Source organism: Thyridium curvatum (genome assembly GCF_004353045.1).
Source record: "Thyridium curvatum strain D216 chromosome Unknown NODE_115_length_90428_cov_77.477891, whole genome shotgun sequence".
Lineage (NCBI taxonomy): Eukaryota > Fungi > Ascomycota > Sordariomycetes > Thyridiales > Thyridiaceae > Thyridium > Thyridium curvatum.
The window spans coordinates 12,286-33,076 of record NW_022156870.1 but is presented as its reverse complement, the minus strand read 5'-3'; the positions used below and the strand labels follow the sequence as shown (position 1 = coordinate 33,076).

Genomic DNA, 20,791 nt, shown 5'->3' with positions numbered 1-20,791 from the left:
ATATGGCGACTTACGACGTGAGCCCGCAGAGGGAGTCTCTGCTGGGTGACGCGATCACATTGGGGCTTTTATCGCCCGAATTGCGTCACGTTGTAGAGGATACGCCTTCACCACACTTCCTCGAGGCCATAGCAGAGGCGGCTCTTGCGCCTCAACTTACAGAGCGCATTTTCGTCCACTTTGAGCCGGTCTTTGCAGATATCGCAGCACGATGGCTGCTCAACGCCCGCAAGAATGCCCGATTCGCGAGTATTCTTGCATCTTTCGCAAGGATATTGCCCTTCAGTCCAAATTTATCTCAACTACTCGAGAAATTCCTCATCGAAAGCAGCCCAGATAGTTTGCGGAAGTCTAGTCAATCCCGTGTACCGTCACTGGATCTGGCCGCGATGCAAACCGCATCCTCGGAACTTGACTTGACGAGCATACTGCTGGCCGTTTGGAGACTTGTATGTTTCGACCGACAAACATACTCTCAACTCGTCCCCGTCACACTTCAATCCCTGTTTCACCATCATAGTCATGTGGTGAGGTATCTTGCCATAAGGATATTTTGCCAGGTCTACGCCGCATCTGACTTCAAAATGGAACGCCTCATAGACACATTCATTCCGGAGAGGCAATCACTCATGGCAGACTTTGACAGCAGCCAGGTAGACTATACCTTTCTTTCCATTGCCGAACATAGGAGGGCCGACGACATGCACAAGTCTTTACTCAAAGCGAAGTCAACAACCCGGAAAATTGACTCATCAACGCGGCCATATCTGGTCACGCTCACCCCCCTTGCTGTTGCTTGGGGCCAAGCTGTTCTGCCGCGTGTTCAAAGTCCACTTAAGCAATCTACGCCCTTAGTGAAGACCACGACGACTCTGGAGAATCTTCAGAATCTTGCGAGCTTGTTACGAGGCTCGCATCCAATATTGCTTTACGGGCTTCCAGGTTCTGGGAAGACATCTCTCATCCAGGAAGCGGCCAGAGAGATGAGCATGGAGTCTGGTCTGGTTACCTTGCATCTGAATGAGCAGACAGACGCAAAGATGCTTATAGGGCTTTACACGACAGGGACGAAGCCAGGTTCCTTTGAATGGCGCTCCGGAATTTTGACGACAGCTGTGAGGGAAGGAAGATGGATCTTGATTGAGGATCTGGACAGAGCGCCAAACGAAGTTATGAGCACCCTTCTCCCTCTCATTGAGCGGCGCGAACTGCTCATCCCGACCCGTGGAGAGACTGTCAAAGCTCCGAGCAGTTTTCGAATTTTCGCGACTATCAGAAGCTCGTTAGGTCTGCATGGCCAGGAGGCGCCACCGAACTTCATGGGATCCCGATTTTGGCGCGTGTTGAACGTCAAGACATTGCCTCAGAAGGAGCTTCAGAGCATTGTCCAAGACACGTTCCCGTCGCTCAGCAGATTTGTCCCGGGAATCCTCGCTGTCTTTGATCAATTGCTACGGCTGGCACAAAGCCCTGCATCGCTTGGCCTTGGACGCGGTGTTGCGGAACGTCCTCCCAGCTCAAGAGATCTTTTGAAGTGGTGCAGACGCCTTGACCAGCTCTTTGCCGCAGCTGGCCTTGTGGTTGATAGTCCTATCAACGATACCATCATCGATCAAATGTTTCTCGAAGCAGTCGATTGCTTTGTTGGGAGCGCCAAAGAAGAACGCGTTCGAGAGGTTCTGGTCCGCAAGATCGGGCAGGAGATGAGGATATCACCTGAAAGGGTCGACTACTTCCTCACAAGCCATGTGCCTCGTCTAGAGGAAAACGAGAGACAGATCGTTGTAGGTCGAACAACGCTGTTGAAAACACGACGGCAATCCCGCGTGACGAAATCAAGAAGACCTTTTGCAACCACCACGCACGCCAAGCGCCTGTTGGAGCAGATCGCGGTAGCTGTCAAGGTCAAGGAACCCGTCTTGCTGGTGGGTGAGACTGGCATAGGAAAGACGACAGTTGTGCAGCAGTTGGCCGAGTCTCTTGGCCACAAGCTTGTTGCTGTCAACCTTTCTCAGCAGAGCGAAGTCGGTGATCTACTCGGTGGCTTCAAGCCCGTAAACGTACGAAGCCTAGCAATGCCGCTCAAGGAGGAATTTGACGATCTGTTTCTTGCAACTGGCATCTCCAGGGACAGAAATGAACGGTATCTTGAACGAATCGACAAGAGCCTCGCAAGAGGGAAGTGGGCCGATCTTGCCAAGCTGTGGCGGCAGGCGCCAAAGATGTTTGAACAGATTTTGCAACAACTCGAGAATAAACAGGAACGAGACCGGGCAAATCAGATGAAGGACGGCCAGCCAGCAAAGCGCCGCAAGACTGAATCATCACGCCTCCAGTCTCTTCAAGACCTCAAGCCAAGGTGGAATGCATTCGCTCAGAACCTGGAGCAGTTTGAGATTCAACTATCTGGTGGTTCAGGAGGGTTTGCTTTTGCCTTTGTGGAAGGCAAAATCGTGAAAGCAGTTCGTAACGGTGATTGGGTCCTTCTGGATGAGATCAATCTGGCATCCCCTGATACTCTGGAAGCCATTGCAGACTTGTTGCAATCAGACCCAAACGAAACGCCTTCTATCCTTCTTTCAGAAACCGGTGAGATAGAGAGAATCAAGGCCCATCCCGAATTTCGAATCTTCGGGGCGATGAACCCAGCCACCGATGTTGGCAAACGCGATTTGCCAATTGGGTTGAGATCTCGATTTACTGAGCTATACGTCTCCAGTCCCGATAAGGATGTCAAAGATCTCGTTGTCATTATCAAGACATACCTCAAAAGCAACAGCAGCACTGTTGACCGAGCTGCAGATCGGGTGGCTCATTTGTACCTGGCGATCAAACGTTTGGCTGAGCAGAAGGGCTTAGTGGATGGAGCAAACGAAGTGCCTCATTTCAGTCTCCGGACCCTGACACGAGTTTTGACCTATGTCAATGATGTGGCTGCCTTCTATGGTCTCGACAGGGCATTATACGAAGGTTTCTGCATGGGGTTTCTCACCCTGCTCAGCCAACAGTCGGAGAACATCGTCATGCCTCTGATCCTTGATCATCTCTTCGAGAAGAATCTGAATCGGACAAGAAGCCTCCTTCGTCAGACCCCGAAATATCCCACTGACGGGCGTGAATATGTTCGGTTCATGGATAAGGACAAGGAGCGCCAGTATTGGATTCTGAAAGGTGCTTTGGATCCTCAAGAGCGAGTTGATTACATCCGGACACCCTATGTCGAACGTAATCTTCTTAATCTTGTCCGGGCCACTTCAACCCGTCGTTTCCCTATCCTGATCCAAGGGCCAACTTCGGCAGGTAAAACTAGCATGATTGAATATCTGGCAAACTTCAGCGGTAACAAGTTCGTGCGAATCAACAACCACGAACACACTGATCTTCAGGAGTATCTCGGCACCTATGCATCTGGTCCTGACGGCAAACTGAAGTTTCAGGAAGGAGTGTTAGTGCAAGCAATGCGACAAGGACACTGGATCGTCCTAGACGAGCTCAACCTCGCACCTACTGACGTGCTCGAAGCACTCAATCGACTTCTCGATGACAACCGAGAGCTTCTGATCCCAGAAACTCAAGAGATCGTGCGACCCCATGAGAGTTTCATGCTTTTCGCTACGCAAAACCCTCCTGGTCTCTACGGAGGCCGAAAAGTTCTCAGTCGAGCGTTCCGAAATCGATTCCTGGAATTGCATTTCGACGACATTCCGGAGAGTGAGCTCGGCTACATTCTGCAGAAGAGATGTAGAAACACTGCTCCTTCTGACTGCGAGAGGATTGTGAATGTCTACAAGGAACTGTCGCGCCTGCGACAGACCAGTCGAGTTTTTGAGCAAAAGGACAGTTTTGCCACGTTGCGTGATCTCTTTCGCTGGGCTCTGCGCGAGGCAAACAATCGGGATGAAATAGCCGTCAATGGCTTCATGCTTCTCGCCGAGAGAGTGCGGAATGAGGAAGAGAGCAACGCCGTGAAAGAAGTCATCGAGACGGTGTTCAAGACCAAGATCGATACTGCTGCGTTATATGACGCCAGTTCATCACCAGAGCTCAATCATTTCCATGACAAGGTCAACAGTCAAGGCGTTGTGTGGACGGCGGCGATGCGTAGACTCTACGTCCTGCTTGCCCATGCTATCCGAAATAACGAACCAGTACTTCTTGTGGGCGACACAGGTAGTGGCAAGACCACAGTCTGCCAGCTTCTCGCCGAAGCGAGCGAGAAGGAACTACATATTGTCAATGCTCACCAAAACACGGAAACCGGAGATCTGATTGGATCTCAACGGCCAGTCCGGAATAGGGGTGCTATCCTTGATCAGCTGAGGCGGGATCTCGCAGAGGCCTTTCAAGCCCTGTCTTTGCCAGGCGAAGGTTCTCTTGATGAACTCTTGCACGAATTCGCGGCTCTCGACCCAACTAAAAAGGATCATCTCCCTAGTGGCTTGATCGTCAAGATTGAACAAAACCACGCAAAAAGCAAGGCCCTCTTCGAATGGTCGGACGGCAGCCTTGTCCACGCTATGAAGACCGGCCAGTTCTTCCTTCTCGACGAGATATCTCTGGCAGATGATTCTGTGCTGGAACGACTGAACTCTGTCCTGGAACCACAGCGCACGCTTTTACTAGCCGAAAAAGGACTGGGAGACCCTGTGGTCCAGGCCGCTGAAGGTTTCCAATTCTTCGCGACAATGAACCCTGGTGGTGACTTTGGCAAAAAGGAGCTGTCGCCCGCCCTGCGAAATCGATTTACCGAGATCTGGGTGCCACCATTGACGAGCAAAAAGGATATTTTGGACATCGTCTCTTCGAAGTTGTCTCCCAAATGCAGGGGTTTGTCTAACATTGTCGTTGACTTTTCGTACTGGTTCGGTGACAACTTTCGGTCCTCATCGGCAGCCGCTTTCTCCATCCGTGATATTCTGGTCTGGATCAAATTCATCAACCAATGCGGTTCTCGGAATCCGATGCTGGCTTTGTTGCATGGTGCTGCGACTGTCTTCATCGACACGCTAGGCGCAAACCCGTCAGCTATGATAGCCATTGATCCTAAGTCAACGAGGGCGCAGAGGCGCCAATGCCTCGACAAACTGGGCGAGCTCGCCGGAGTTGCGGCTGACTTTGGTCCAATGTACGAGGTCGAGCCAACTCTCCTCCTGAGCGACGAGTTCCTCTCGATTGGAGATTTCAGCGTTCCGAGAGTCTCCGACATCGAACTAGACTCCGGATTCGAGTTTGCAGCACCCACTACCAAGATGAATGCAATGAGGGTTGTACGCGCCTTGCAGATGGACAAGCCGATTCTCCTTGAGGGTAATCCTGGAGTTGGAAAGACGACACTTGTGAGCGCCATTGCTCGCGCCTGCGGTCAACCCTTGACGCGAATCAATCTCTCTGATCAAACCGACCTCATGGATCTGTTTGGTACAGATATCCCTGTTGAAGGTGCAGAGGCGGGCAATTTTGCGTGGCGAGATGCACCCTTCCTACAAGCCATGCAGAAAGGCGAATGGGTACTCCTGGACGAGATGAACTTGGCTTCTCAGTCTGTATTGGAAGGCCTGAACGCGTGTTTGGACCACCGTGGCGAGGTTTACATCTCGGAGCTGGACCAGGTTTTCAAGCGTCACCCCAACTTCCGGCTCTTCGCCGCTCAGAATCCTCATCATCAGGGCGGTGGGAGAAAAGGGTTGCCTTCCTCCTTCGTCAATCGATTTATTGTAGTGTATGCAGATGTCTTCACCGAAGAAGACCAGCTATGCATTGCGCAGAAGCGAGCACAACACCTCTCGCCAGAGACAGTACGTCAGATCATCACGTTCATCTCAGCCCTTGAACACGAGATAGTCGTCGACAGGTCATTCGGCTCCCAAGGTTCCCCATGGGAGTTCAATCTGCGAGATACCCTGCGATGGCTCGAGCTGGCGGCTTCCGGTGGTCCCTTGATCAGCCACGCCGAAGTCCAGGACTTCTTGGATATTATCGTGCGACAGCGGTTCCGCACCAAGTATGACAGGGACCAAGTTGTGGGCATTTTCGAACGCTCATTCAAGAAGAGTTACGTTGAGCACAGTCTCTATCACAATCTGAGCTCTGTGATCTCACAGGTTGGATTTGGGTTGCTGGAACGAAACTCACTAGCACAGCCAACTGATTTTCCAAACATCGATGTGATCCCGAGGTTGGCAGAGATTGAGTCGCTTATGATCTGCATTCAGGAAAACCTACCCTGCATATTGGTAGGGCCCTCGGGCAGTGGCAAGTCGGCGCTTCTCAACCATGTTGCTGCACTCGCTGGCCGCAAACTGGTTGTCTTTCCGCTCAACGCCGATGTCGACACTATGGACTTGGTGGGTGGTTTCGAGCAGGCCGACCCGCTACGAGAAGTTTACGCCTGCCTCATTCGACTTCGAGAAGCACTTTGCTCCCATGCCATGAGTCTGCTTCCTAAGACGGCGCCTGAGGAGATCTTCAATCTCATTAGGCTCCTGGAGGTTTCCAGCGATGACTCCGGCGTCCTGGAGGCCATCACGCAAAGCATTGAGAAAGTTGTACCTCAGATCCCCTCGACAGCGCAGGTAGCGGGTTGCCTAGAAGCAGCTTATGGTCTTTTGCAGAAGTCTCTGGTCCTCCTCAATCCTCGCTTTGAGTGGTTGGACGGTGTCATTGTCCGCGCGCTAGAAGCAGGCGATTGGCTTGTTCTGGACAATGCCAACCTGTGCAGTGCCTCTGTCTTGGACCGTCTCAACTCTCTTTTGGAGCGTCCAGACGGTTTCCTAAGTATCAACGAGCACAGCGGACCCAACGGCGAGCCCCGCATCGTCAAACCGCATCCCGAGTTCCGTATATTCTTGACCATGGATCCTCGATACGGCGACCTTTCCAGGGCAATGCGGAACCGCTCAATCGAGATCTATATTGATCAGCCTCCAGACCATGTCGATGAGTACAAGTCCATGATCACGAGAATAGAAGCAAGGATGGCCAGGTTCCAGACTGCCATTACCTTGTCGAAGACTGATTGCCCTGAGACTTCTGAATTGGTTAAACTAGCCCTCGATGATCTGTCTGTTGCGGACACTCAGCTTCTTGAACGATTCTCGATGGCTGTTGCGGGACCTCGCGATACTGAGTCCCAGCAGTCACACATGTATGAGGCTCTTGGAGCGCTGGCTTCGTATCTCCACTCACCGGATGCTTTGCAAATCCGACAGGCCATAGGGCAACTGCTTCAGACCGGATCGGAAGACCTGTGCACCTCCCTTGTCAATATGCGGTACTCAACTCCAAGCCCCAGTGCTGCTCGTCACATAACACCGAAGAGCCTGGCGACGGTACAACCACTCCACCCTCTGCATAACTCTCCCCTCATCAAATCAATCCTCAAATCATCATCTGATTCTGTCCAATGGTTGGGAACAGCGTATGACTACTACTTCGAATTGGTAGCTTCTCACCAGGCATTTGAGAGCCAGGTCAAGAGCTTGAATATTGCCCGGCCGTCCTTGTTGAATAGGCTGCAGAGATCAAGCATCGCAGACAAAGTGGCAACGGTCTTGGCAGACTCGACAGCCTCGGCTTCCGCTTTCCTCACGTCTATTCTTCAGGACATTCATAATTTCCTCACCCTGAATCTTGGCCGAATGGTGGGTGGCTCGAAAGCACGTCTCCTGATCAGGCTTGTGCTTCACTACTGGTGGAGAACTTACCAGCTGCTGGTCGATTTGCATTTCGATGAAGTCAGATTCCAGGCTCATCTTAAACAAGGCGTGGAAGTTTTCGAAGACATCATCTCCCGAGTCACCGAGCCGGAAACTTGTCAGTTTGCACAAACAGTCATTCGTCGGGTGCTCCACGACTTCACGGCTGGTTTCACCCTGACAACGGGACTCAGCATGGAGCTCCTCTGGCTACTTGCCAGACCCCATCCAATTGAAGATGCTGGATCTCTACGCCAGATCACCGACCTTGAGCGGCTTGCCACGCGATTTGACAATCTAAGGTGGCGAGCTGATACCCCCTTCCCTGAGCTCACGAAAATTGTGATCGCTTTGGCCGATTCATACGGTGCTATCAGGAGTGAACATGTCAACGCAGATGATCTGCTGGAGACCCTCGCTACTGAGATTGTCAGCCTGGAGAAACGTATGGAGGAGCGCAACTTGTATGTCAGGCCGTATTTCGCCGAACAATTCGAGAGTCTAAGACAGACTCTGGTGTTGAGGGACATCTCCTGCCAGTCGCAACCAGCTGAGAGCATGGCTGACCTCGCTGTACTTTCGGATCTGCCAACTTTAAGTGTCATGCGGGAACGGAGTGCGACCGGCTTCGCATCTCGCTTGCAAGGCTTGGACAATCTGCTGTACCAAGAGACTACCGTTCATCCGTGGACTGGGACGGTGATTTCAGACCTGTTGCACAAATTCGACTCAATGTCGCAAGCAAGGCTCTCTGCCTTACGATCTCTCGAGTCGGAGTTGCCAACTCTGGGCAAAATCCTGGCTCGGTCATCTGAGCCGCTCGCGACGGATCATCTCCAGGAATTGAATCAAATCCTGTGGCAAATGCTACATGATGTTATCGTTTCGCATGAATCGTCTCTAGGATCACAATTGTCTTCCACATTTGAAGCGATGACAAGACACGTTCAAGAGCATGGTGTGGAGATCACAGAAGAAGGACTAGTGACGGGCATTCAAGTTCACTTTTCCTCCTGGCATGCTTCGTATCCTCAACACCTTGTCAAGATGATGGAGGCTCACTTCTCCACTGCTTTGCTTGCTCTAGCAGCGTCAAAGTGTGGCAAACAGCCGAGAGCCTCGTTTACAGCCATCGCCTGGGTACAATTCGCGCTTGGTGCCATCAAGCTGTACACCCCTGATAAAGTCTTCGATCCACACCTCAAAAGCCAGATGGAGCGGGATTTCCATTCAACCTTGCGCGAAGATCTAGCTCGAAAACTTTCTGTTCTCTCCAATTTCGAAGAGCGTCAGACTGGGCAAAGCTCGAATGTTAGATGTGCTCTTGTTCAGGAGGAACTGTCAGAGCTGGGACGCGGGCCCGATGACATTCCGGTCTTGATCCATCGCCCGTCCAGCAATGACCTTGTCAGGATACAGAAAGAGTTGTTCAATCCAGTCCTTGATACAATTGCGAAGGAAAATGTATCATCGACACACTTCTCGGCTGTCTCATCCTCAGAGGAAACAAAGGACCAAGAAATCCAACTCCTTCAGGACAATGTGTCACGGCTCATTCAGCGATTGTCCGGCCAATTCACAGCCTACCAGGATATCACCGTCCCTCTTGCCAATCTACTTCGGTGCCTTCAGCTCGGCTTGTCATTGACTACCAACCGTCAACGGTGCATTCAACCTAAAGACAATGACTTGTCCGCCTTGCTTGCTGTCACACCATTTTTCGGTGGTGGAAGTATACTCTGCCAGGGCGAGAAATCTCTTCCTTCTCGCCGATTTGAGTTCCTCTCCTACGTCAGCACGCGCCGCGCCATTGAGGGTGATCTCTCGCTATCACCTACCCTTCGTCAATCAGTGCTTGGATGTTTCCACTTCTTCTACGAAGAATGGAGCAGGAAGCTAGATGCAGACCGCAAGGCGGAAGAGAGCAAGAACAGCCTCTATCACTTCCGTGGTAGCATCGAGGATGAAGAGGAGATCGATGCGAAGGAGTTCAATGACCTTTTCCCGGTCTTTACGACAGATGATTCCGATGGTACACCTGCAGCCCAATCGGCACGGCACCAACTTGAGAGTGTTCGCGATCTATCGATCAGACTTTCCAAGGTCCATAAGCATATTGTCTCCGTTTCCCAGGAGAGTCAACACGCTCTGAAGAAATTTCTGATCCAGATTGGGCAACAAGTAGGTCAGGATGCTGAGAGTTTTACTCTTGATGCTGGGAACCACTTGGACAATGTGTTACTGCCCATTGCGCTACTCAACTTGCAAGAGAAAATTGGACAATTCGAGGCGGACGAAGCAGCCATCTCTAGCTTCTACGCCAGCTCAAACTTACCGGAAGTTCGAAAGTTGGTAGCCCTTGTCTATGACATCAGATCACACTTCGGAAGACTGCAACAAGTGGATGAAATCGGCCATCTTCAGCCTATCGCTGATGTTCTGGGAGCCTGCGATGTGATCTTGGAGCTTGGACACTCAAAATCACTGGCCGAGATCATTCCACGGTTGGAGAGACTACACGGCTTCCTTTACGAGTGGCAGTTTGGCGGCTATGCCAGCAGACAATACATCAATCCCACGCTCTATGATCGAGCCACCAGTATGATCGTGGCGTGGCGCCGCCTAGAATTGGCTACCTGGGACAAACTATTTGATATGGAGGTGCAAAAGTGTGAGGAAGACGCGAACTCTTGGTGGTTCATTGCGTATCAAGCTGTCATCGCTGGGCCCTTGGCTCTTTTGGAGGCTGGCCAAGACCTCAGGAAGCACACAAGCCTTCTACTCGAAGAGCTGCAGGCATATTTCGTGAACTCAATGATTGGCCAGTTCAAGGCTCGCCTTGACTTGCTGAGACAAATGCAGAAGCATTTGGACATGGTTGTCTCTGACTACCCTGCTATGAGTGTCGTTCGAAACGCCCTGCATAACTTCATCGCCTTTTACGAGCGGTTCGATACCAAGGTTTCCGAAGCTATCAACAAAGGCAGAGAGCCTCTCCAGAAGAAAATGAAGGAAATCCTGCTCCTCGCAAGCTGGAAGGATACGAACATAGCTGCGCTCCGGGAGAGTGCGGTCAAATCCCACCAAAAGCTTTTCAGACTGGTTCGCAAGTTTCGCTCTGTCCTCGGCCAACCTGCGAGTCAAGTCATAGCCCAAGGACTTCCGGATTCAGGTCCTAGCGAATCATCACCAGACAACAGCAATGCCATCGCCGTTGACATCGGCGAGAAAGCAGCGATTGCTTGCCAGCGAATGATTCCCGATTGGGGAGATGATTCACAGACTCGGCGCCTGATGAATGTTGGAAAGCTTGTTCGAACTATGGCAAAGACTGGCCGGCTTCCCGAGTCGGCTCTCCAGGCGGTTTCTATCGTGGATACATTTGTGCAGGACCTTCTTTCATCAGCAGCTGAGCTAAGGAAAGAGACTCCTGGAATCCTGACAGAGGAGAACAAGGATATCGTGAAGCACATCAAGACCCGAAAGGTCAAGCTGTTCAGTGATACACTCAAGGACGTGCGGCAGATGGGCTTCAACCGCAACCTAGCGGAAAACACGCTCATGGCCCAGAAGTCGCTTGCTGAGATCTTTGCACGATCAGAGGTATTGGCGACTCCAGAGACATCGCACGCACAGAACCTGGACTACCACTTTCATAAGCTGCTGGACCTTGCTCCGCGCTTCCGAGAGGCTCGTTTCGAACACCACAGCGATCTCAGCCATGACACAGTTCAAAGGAGCACCGGATACCTTGAAGGTATCCTGCTCGTCGTCCGACAACAGCGTCAGATCCTTTGCACGTCGTTTCAATCCTTAGCTTCACTGCAGAACTCAGTCTCGTTCGTCAGGAATCTTGCCACATCGGAGACAAGTGGGTCAATCCGGCTCAAACGTGAAGTCTCCAATTCTTCTCAGGTCTTATCATGGCTCTACGAGACTGTACAGCTCGCAGCCGAGCTGATCAGTATTCATGGTCGCCTTGGCAAGATCGATAACAAACCTGTCATGGACTATCTCAATGCCACTGCTGGAAGACTCGATGCATTCCGCACTAGACAGAAGTCTCTGACAATTCTACCCGATGCATTCACTAGCACGGGCATCCTGCAGCTTGAGGACGAGATCCAACAGGAATTCCAGCTACTACAAGACAGCCTTGAGATGTTTTGTAACGAGCGTCCAGACCTGAGCTTCATCCTCCAACAAGTCAGCCGGTGGACCTTAATTACGACCTCTGATATCGACCGCCCATACCAAGTCTCGTTGAACAGCTTGAATTCTGAAGTGGTCAATGCCTCAAGATTGGTACTAAGTGCGATTCAACACTTCAGCAAGGAAGCAGCGGCATTGCCAACGTCTACTGAGGATGCCTCGTGGCTTGTTAGATACACCGACTCCCTCTCGACAGCTATCAAGTCACTTCATATCAACACCATTCAGAAAGCCGTGAGCGAATGCCTCACGTCTCTTGCGACCTTGAAGGAAACAACTGGGGATGTTGGTCTGGTGGCCCAAGCTCTTCTCGGAGTCCTTCTCCCCGTCCTCCAGCAGTATATGGCACTGTGCCAGGAGTCTGTTTCTCAACTGGCCTCCTTGTATCAGTCAATGAGCAAGATGGCATACCACCTGAGCAAGTCATTCACGGACATTGCTCGTGAAGGCTTCTGTACGCCCCAGGAGAAATCCGATGAAAAATCAGGAGAAGGCGGAAATCTGGAAAGCGGTACTGGGCTTGGAGATGGTGAAGGCGCTGAAGACATCAGCAAGGACATTCAGCCTGACGAGGATCTCTCTGAACTCGCTCAGGAGCCCGGTAGAGATTCAAAAGGGGATATCGAGGACGAAAAAGACGCCGTTGATATGGGCGACGAGGAAATGGAGGGAGAGATGGGCAGTGCGGGCGCTCCTGAGGATGACGAGGAGAAGACTGGCTCAGGAGATGAAGATGAGCCGGAAGAGATGGATGAAGAGGCTGGTGAGGTTGATGACTTGGACCCCACCGCCGTTGATGAGAAGATGTGGGATGGAGAGGATGAGGAAGAGGCAGACAAGGATCAACAAGGAAACGCACCCAAAGGCCAAGAGAAGGATGGTGAACCTGAAGCTGTGGACGACACCTCCAAGAGGGATGAGAAGGTCCAGCAAGACGGCGAGAATGAGCAGGGCGAGCCCGAGATGGACGAAGAAGTTGGACCCGAGCAAGAGGAGGTCATGCCTCAGGACGAACTGAACAGGCAAGACCAAAATGTTCAAGAGCAAGAGACGCTCGCGTTGCCCGACGACATGGATATTGATGCTAAGGACGATGGCGAATCATCAGGAGCAGAAGATGATTTGGATGATCTATCGACAGATGGTGGGAAAGATGAGGAGGACTTGGAAGTGCACGAGTCGGAGGCCGAAGATGGCGAGGGCCAGCAAGATGAGGCTCAACAACTACAAGAAGTTGAGTCTGTGGCCGACACTGCTGAAGCCGACCAGGAACCCCCCGAGGAAGTGGAAATGGAGGTTGACAAGCAAGATGAGGAAGGTCACGGGCCCGAAGAGGAAGTCGAGGAGAAAGAAAATCCGCTACTGGAATCGGCTCCCGAGAAGGTCGAGGAGAACAACAAGGATGCTGCGCCAAGTGATGTGCGCACTGGTGGGGGACAGGACCAAGAAGATGCGCAAGGCGTCGAGGACAACGAACCTCAGGATAATGCCGCACAACGGGAACAAGGAGAAATGGGCGAGAATGCTGTCGAGGAGGACGCCGCCACTGGTAATAAAGGGCGCAGCTCAAAGATGGACGGGGAGCCGCCGGAAGGATCAGAACAGCAAGAAGAGGATGCTACGGAGAGTCAACCGTTCCGGAAGCTAGGTGATGTCCTCGAGCAATGGTACAGAAACCAGCAAGACATCAAGGCCGCTCAACCGGAGGAAGACCGTGGCCAGCCGGATAAGAACGAGCAAGAGATGGCTATGCAAGAGTTTCAACATCTACAGGATGAGAATGCCCCTGCAGACACTCAAGCTCTTGGAACTGCTACCGAGGATGAGGTCAAACCGATCGACGATTCCATGGCGATCGACAATGACATGGAGCAGGCGAACAACATGGTCCCCGTCGAAGACGATGAAGAGGCCGAAGAGCCTGAGAAGGTTGACAACACCGACGGGATGGACACAGCAGAGGCTGAGCAGCAGGAGAAAGATGAAGGTCGCTCGGGCGTCGCGACAAGACAAGGTGCCTATAATAGAGAGGACTCGCTGTCGCCCTCCCCTGAAGAGATGACTCCAATCGACGACGCTGAGGATCAAGATGTCCAGGAGACATCTACAGCCCTCTCCACGACGCACATCACGGACACCGGGCGACAGTTGCGGGACTTCTCCGAATCCTTGCAGCAGTGGACCGAGTTCCAGACCAAGACTCATTCCCTCTCTCTTTCCCTTACCTCCCAGCTCAGACTGATCCTGACACCGTCTCAATCCACTAAGCTCTCTGGGTCATACCGGACCGGCAAGCGACTCAACATCAAGAAGATCATTCCGTACATCGCCTCAAGCTACAAGCGCGACAAGATCTGGATGCGACGCAGCATACCGACCAAGCGCGCCTATCAGATCCTGCTCTGCGTGGACGACAGCAAGAGCATGGGAGAGTCCAGCTCCGGCAACCTCGCGCTCGAGTCCCTCGTCATGGTCTCGCGCGCCCTGACCATGCTCGAGGTCGGCCAGGTCGGCGTCATGGGCTTTGGCGCCGACGTCTTCACCGCCCACGACCTCGTCGAGCCCTTTGCCACGCACGAGGCCGGCGCCCGCGTCCTGCAGAACTTCTCGTTCGACCAGGACGGCACCGACATCTGCCTCCTCATCCGCCAGACCATCGACCGGTTCCGCCTCGCCCGCCAGCAGAGCGCGACGCGCGGGTCCGAGGACCTGTGGCAGCTGTCGCTGATCCTTTCCGACGGGCTGACGCCCTCGTCGGCGCACGAGCGCATCCGCCGCCTCCTGCGCGAGGCCATGGAGGAGCGCGTCATGATCGTCTTCATCGTCATGGACGACGCGGGCAAGAAGAAGGGCGACAGCGTGCTGGAGCTCAAGGAGGCCAAGTTCTCCAAGGACGAGATGGGCAACAGCCGAGTCGTCATTGAGCGCTATCTCGATACCTTTCCCTTCCAGTACTACTTGATCGTGCACCATCTCGAGGATCTCCCAGGGGCTTTGGCCGGCTTGCTGAGGACCTGGTTTGCGGAGGTCAATTCTTAGCTATAGACGGTGGTGGTAGACGTGCCCGCATCTACATGGCTGCATAGCAGGGGCGTTAGATTGGAGTTCTATGTATTTACAGTTTATTCCTCTTCTATCCTCTGCTTTTTCTCGGTGTTTTGAGGGTATTCACTCAGTCTAGATTGGTCGTTTCGCATTTGAAGCAAGAACTTGAAAATATAATAATGCAATTGCATGAATGTCTAGGAACGCCTGCCTACTCATGAGATGGTATGAACTCTTCTTGCCTAAACAAACAAGAAAACCATGAACTAGCAACGCCAACAACTGTACTGCTTGCACGAGACTTGATCCGCTCAGTGACTAAAAACGATCTCAGCCCTCTCCTAGTCCCATACCAATGATCTGTATAGTTATCATCTCATACTCCCCGAGTCTTCAAGATTATGCCAGCCTCAAGCGACGCCAAACCTAGCATAATGATCCCCGTCATCGTGCTGCTCCTGGCTCTGAGGCAGCACGCCTTGCAAATCCTCGATATCGCTAATGGTGTCGTTGAACACCTTGCTAAGGCCACTCAGGACGCGGCTGCGGTTCCACTCGCCGCGCGTGCGCCAGATCTCGTCCATCAGCTCGCGGCTGATCTGCTCGAGCTGCTCGATCGTGCAGCCCGAGGTGCGCTCCGTCAGCTCCAGCAGGAAGTTGTGCACGTAGGTCTCCGGCAGGATGGTCTGCTGTTGCTGAGACGATGACGATGACGAAGTGTGCCCCGAATTGCGGAGGGAAGAAGAGTGGCTGACGTCGCCGTCGTGCCCTCCGCCGGCGAGGCCGTCTCCTCTGGAGGCCTTGCCAGGCTCCGTGGAAGTGGGACTGCTCTGCTCACTTCTGCCACCAAAGCCCATACGGGGCTGGATCACGCCGCGAGCTATGCCGTGAGCTTGGGAATGTGGCCACTGCGCATCGCTGGATGTTGCCTGGCTCGGTCCGGATCCGTCCATTGGCTGCGTGTCGGGTAGTTGTGAGCTGTTGTGCTCGGCCACATCACTGTGGAAGCCATTGGTAGCGTGGCCGCTCCAAGGTCCGGAGGACCGGTTGGTTGAAGGGTCAGAGGTCTTCGTCGTGGATGCGTCATTCACGATGGCGGAAGGCGACATTCCTGGCGGCAGAGTGGTGATAGCAGAGACCTGAGATATCTGCGTGTTGCCAGCAGTAGCCCTGGTGGAATGGTCCAGAGACCTAGGATCCGTCTTCGGCCATTGCGATGGAGGGCCCATTTGTGACACGGGCTGGGTCATCTCCTCGTCCATGCCGCTCATCTGTGTGTCTTCGCCGTTGACACGAGAAGGAACGGAGTTCCCATTACTGAGAGGGTGTTGCTGGCCAGCCTCGTCGCCACCGGCATTCGCCTCTGGGCTCATCAGGCGGAAACGGGCTGTAGTAGTACCAGGCACAGTCTCGCCGATTGTGACAGGGCCCACAGGATTCTGCGAGTCGCTATCATGGACATCAGATTGGATCAGGTCGATCATGGACTGGGTGGCCTTTCTCTTGCGTGCTTTCTCAGCAGCATCCCGGGCCCTTTGCGCCTGCCTCTGATGCAGGCCTTCCCAATCGCCTTGAGCAAGCCGAGCCTCCACTTCAGCGACATCAACCTCGACATTGCTAACCAGTTCGTTCGCTTTGAGAACACGCTCCTTGTCGCCAATGTTCCTGGAGTCCTTGGCGAGAGACTGAATGTCTCGGAAGAAGTCCTTCGGTCTGGCATAGTAGCCGTTCGATAAGCGTTCCTCGATAGTAGCGAGGTCCAGGTTGTAGAAGAATTTGCCTGTTGCAGTTTCCTTCAGGCCCTCAATCCCATCTTTGTCCTTGGCAATCTCGAAGGGGCGAATCAGGGCTTCGGACAGGTCTGGTCGAATGTAGTTGGGATCGGCCTCTTGCCATAGATAGTGAATCTGGCTGTCCGGAATGACGCCTTGCCGGAACTTCTTGTACTTCTTCATCTGGTCCATGATCGGTTGAAGCTGAACCTTGAGAAGGTTGAGCATAAGGTGGTCCCTCTTGAGCTCTTCCTTGATTTCGGCCTTGGTCTTCGGCTTTGGCGGCGGCGGCGGCGCGACAGGAAGCTCTTCCAGCACTCTCTTCTTACGGTTTGCTGGATCTGGAAAGTCGTTGGGGCTCTTCCTGATGTGCGAAATTACGTTGGTGAAATACTCCAAACGGCTCTCCTAGAAGAAGGTCAGTATAACGCTCGGGATCAAGATAGACAGACACAACTTACCCGGTTTGGACGAGCGATTGTAAGTCGATTCTTTTTGGAAAATCCAAACAAGTCCTTCAGCACCTCGGGCCGAATGTCTTTTGCCTCGCAATCGGCTGTGGCGAACAACAGGACGGGGTCGGTGGGTGGTATTGACCGTAACATGGTGACAAAAGTTGTATACGATGGGCCCGCCAACGTATCATACCAAGCATTGATATCAGGAATAGAAATCACGGCAGGTTTGTGGCGTTTCACCTCTACAAATAATCCAACAATAACTTGCTCGAGAGGCTGTGTTCTGTTAGCACCAGTAAATGGTCAGCAAAAGGGGGTCGGCACTCACTCGTCCATCTCCAAGCAAAGACGGGAGGTCAAAGCTCTGCACATGTACCCCTTCAAAATGGTGAAGTATAGCAGAGGAGAGGTAGCCCTGGCCCATGCCAGGGAGACCGGTGATAAGAAGCCGAGGCCTGAATATCCGGGATTTTTCAAACTCCTGGTTCAGGTTCTCCCGGCCGAACCCATGATCTGCGTCATCAGGGATCTCGAACATTGCCTCTTCCAAAGCAGTCGTCTTCTTCTTACGCGGCAGGATGTCGTTCAGCAGCTTGATGGTCGAGGCATACTGCGTGCGGAGGAGCGGCTCGATCGATTTAGGCAAGGGTGTTGCGCCTGATGTAGCTGACCGCTCAGATGAGGGAATCATCTTTTTCATGGAAATCATGAAGTCAGCAGCATGAATGTTGATCTTTTCTGGCTCAACGATGAGCTTCTCCTTTGCGGAATATATCTGCGGATACGTCCTCTGGATGGCATTCAACGCAGACTCGGTGCAAAGGGCTCGAAGATCAGCGCCACCATATCCCTTGGTGTTGTCTGCAAGTGTGTTTTTGAATTCATCCGACAGTCCCCAGTCTTTGGTGTGGATGTCGAGGATCGCTCGGCGACCCTCAACATCAGGCAGCGGGAAGTAGAACTCGCGGTCAAAACGCCCTGGACGTCGGAGGGCTGGATCGATATTGTCTGGGCGATTCGTGGCACCGATCACGATGACCTGGCCTCGGCCATCCATACCATCCATCAAAGCCAGGAGGGTCGAGACGATGGATGCATGGATCTGTTCCTGTTTACTAGACCGGACAGGGGCAAGACCATCAATTTCATCAAAGAAAATGATGCTTGGTTGAGTCCTCCTGGCCTCCTCAAAGAGAAGCCGCAGCTGCTTTTCGGCTTCGCCAACCCATTTGCTCAACGCATCAGCGCCTTTGCGCATGTAAAACGTGATCTTGCGGCCACCAACGCCAACGGAATTGGCAAGTGCTCTCGCCAAGAGCGTTTTACCCGTGCCAGGAGGGCCATGAAAAAGTACACCACGGGGGGGAGTGACTTTGAATCGAAGGAAGAGCTCCGGGTACAGCAGGGGCAGTGTAACCATCTCCTTCAGTTGATTGATGTGACCTTGGAGACCACCGACTTTGCTGAAGTCAACACTCAGATCGACGCCAAGCGGGTCGGCATCGGCAAATGCCTTCTGATTCTTGACCTTGCCGACATTGGGGGTCGCAGCTACACCGGTCAGCGCCTCAAGGTTGATCGGGGCGGCAAATCCGGGCGGCGCTGCGGCTGAGGTGGGGGTCATGCCGACGTTGCCGCCGACTCCAGGTTTGTGAACCATCTCGTCATCACTGCTGTCCGACTCCACACCGCCGGTCGCACCAGTGCCCCACGGGCCGCCAAGAAGCGAGCCCGCACCACCGCCGCCCCCGAAAGGCCCGAATGTAGACAAGAGATTGCGCTGCCACGCCGCGCCGGCGCCGGCGCGAGCATTCCGGCGGCGCACGGGCGTGGGCGCGGGATCTTCTTCCTCATCTTGGTCCACCAGTTGATCAAGAGGCTTAATACTATAATCAACAGGTTTCGTGACCCTTCTTCGTTTGGGCAACTGTTCATAGGATATTGAAGGGGAGCGCACACGGCGGCGCGGTCGAGAATGTGAGCTCTCCCTCAATTCCTGAATCTCGGCATCCATCTCGTCAGGGTTGAACTCTACATCGTCGTCTGATTCATTAGCTCGACGCCGCTTGGTCCCGCGTCTCTGAGAGCCTCTTCTGCCCCGTCCGCTAGGACTCGAGTAGTCCTCGTCGCTACCAGCATCCCCTTTGGTGGGAGCGGCTTCGGAGCCGGATGCCTCGCCTTCGCCAGAATCCTCGTTCGGCTCAAAGTCGCTGCTAGGCTCCTGAGTCGATTTCTTCTTCCTAGAGCCACGGGTCAGGCGGCGGCCACCAGTGTTGTTTTCAGATTCGTCATCGGCTTCTTCAGGAGCGCCTTGTTCAGCAGCATTAGCACGCGAGGCACGAGTCCGCCTAGTAACCGGTACATCGTCTTCGTCATCGTCCTCAGGCTGAATCTCCTCCTCGCCCTTTTCACCGCCATCGTCGGCGTTCTCTGCGTTGGCGGCGCCATCGTCAGCTGCAACATCTTCCGCAATCTCAGCAGAGTCGATCGGTATATCTGCAGCGCCGTCCATTCCACCAAGAAACTCGCCTTCTTCCAAGTGGTTTCGCGAGCTGCTCTCCTGGGTTGCTTCCTCGATCGTGGAAGGGGGTTTCTTGAGTCCCTTGGTTCCGCGAGTCGGACGCGAGTGCTGGGCCATCGCTTCAGGGCTCCTGCTCCTGGAGGTACTAGCCGGTTGAGCGTGTTTTCCTGAGTTGGAGAGCTCATAAAATTCGTCGGCCTCCTCGGTATGCGCCCTAGTGCGGCGAGTGGTGGGCGCGGGTGTGTTCCCATCCAAATCGCGGAGTTTCTCCTTGTCAAGCTTCTTGATAGTAATGACACGAGTCTTTTTGGTAGAAGCCTTGGGAAGAGTCTCTATCTCCTCACCATCCGAGTCAGAGTTCCCGGCGACGCTCTCCTCTTCGGCACTGCTTTCTTTGTAGCTCTGGTGGTTGCGCGCAGCTTTCCTAGTGCGACGACCGGCTGCGTTGGTGGGCTGGTCCTCATCTTCATCCTCGTCCTCCTCATCATCATAACCTTCGCCGAACGAGTCCTCGAGCTGGCTATCGGAGATATCGTCGTCATCGATGTCCGAGCCTGCGTATTTGTTGTGTTTTCTGCGAGACCCTGAGGTCTTGGCCTTGGCCCCGCGCGACTTCTTCTTGCTGTGCCGAGGCTTGTCGTCATCTCCTCCCGGCTCAAAGTTTTCATCCTCGGAGTCGGACTTGTTAGGATCAAAGTCCAGGATGTCTCTCTTCCTCTTGCTCGGCATCTTGAGTGGCTGATCGGAGTAGGTACGAGACTGAAAAGTAGCCTACAACACTGGTGGTGTTTCCAATGCCGGGAAAGTAGTCATTTATGATAGCGACAAAATGCGAGGCGGGTATGAGCCAGGTCGCGCGAAGAGTGCGGGATACCCAGGACTGCGGATGAATTGTGCGTCAGTACAAAAGGCTTGTCATGTGTCGAGAGCAAACAGAGAATGCAATGCAACGCGTTGAGTATGTGGATAGGAAAGGAAACGCCAAATGGCTGTGGGAGTTGTTGGACTTACAGCTATCCCAAAGGGTCGAGTCTTGATAGCGGCAGGCCACGGATCAATGCAGACAAGTGAAGCAGCAAGAAACCCTGC

The 20,791-nt window shown here is 53.3% G+C and overlaps 2 protein-coding genes across 2 annotated transcripts; one reads left to right on the top strand and one right to left on the bottom strand.

Moving 5' to 3' along the window:
• Positions 1–2: 2 nt before the first annotated feature.
• On the top strand, positions 3–14,945 carry E0L32_011709 (uncharacterized protein; the record flags this gene model as incomplete). The annotated part of the gene is made up of 1 exon (XM_031134468.1): positions 3–14,945. One exon carries the CDS (start codon positions 3–5, stop codon positions 14,943–14,945), a length of 14,943 nt encoding a protein of 4,980 aa, XP_031000087.1.
• Positions 14,946–15,361: 416 nt separating this feature from the next.
• On the bottom strand, positions 15,362–20,431 carry E0L32_011708 (uncharacterized protein; the record flags this gene model as incomplete). The annotated part of the gene is made up of 3 exons (XM_031134467.1): positions 15,362–17,131; positions 17,185–17,457; positions 17,510–20,431. 3 exons carry the CDS (start codon positions 20,429–20,431, stop codon positions 15,362–15,364), a joined length of 4,965 nt encoding a protein of 1,654 aa, XP_031000086.1.
• Positions 20,432–20,791: the final 360 nt, after the last annotated feature.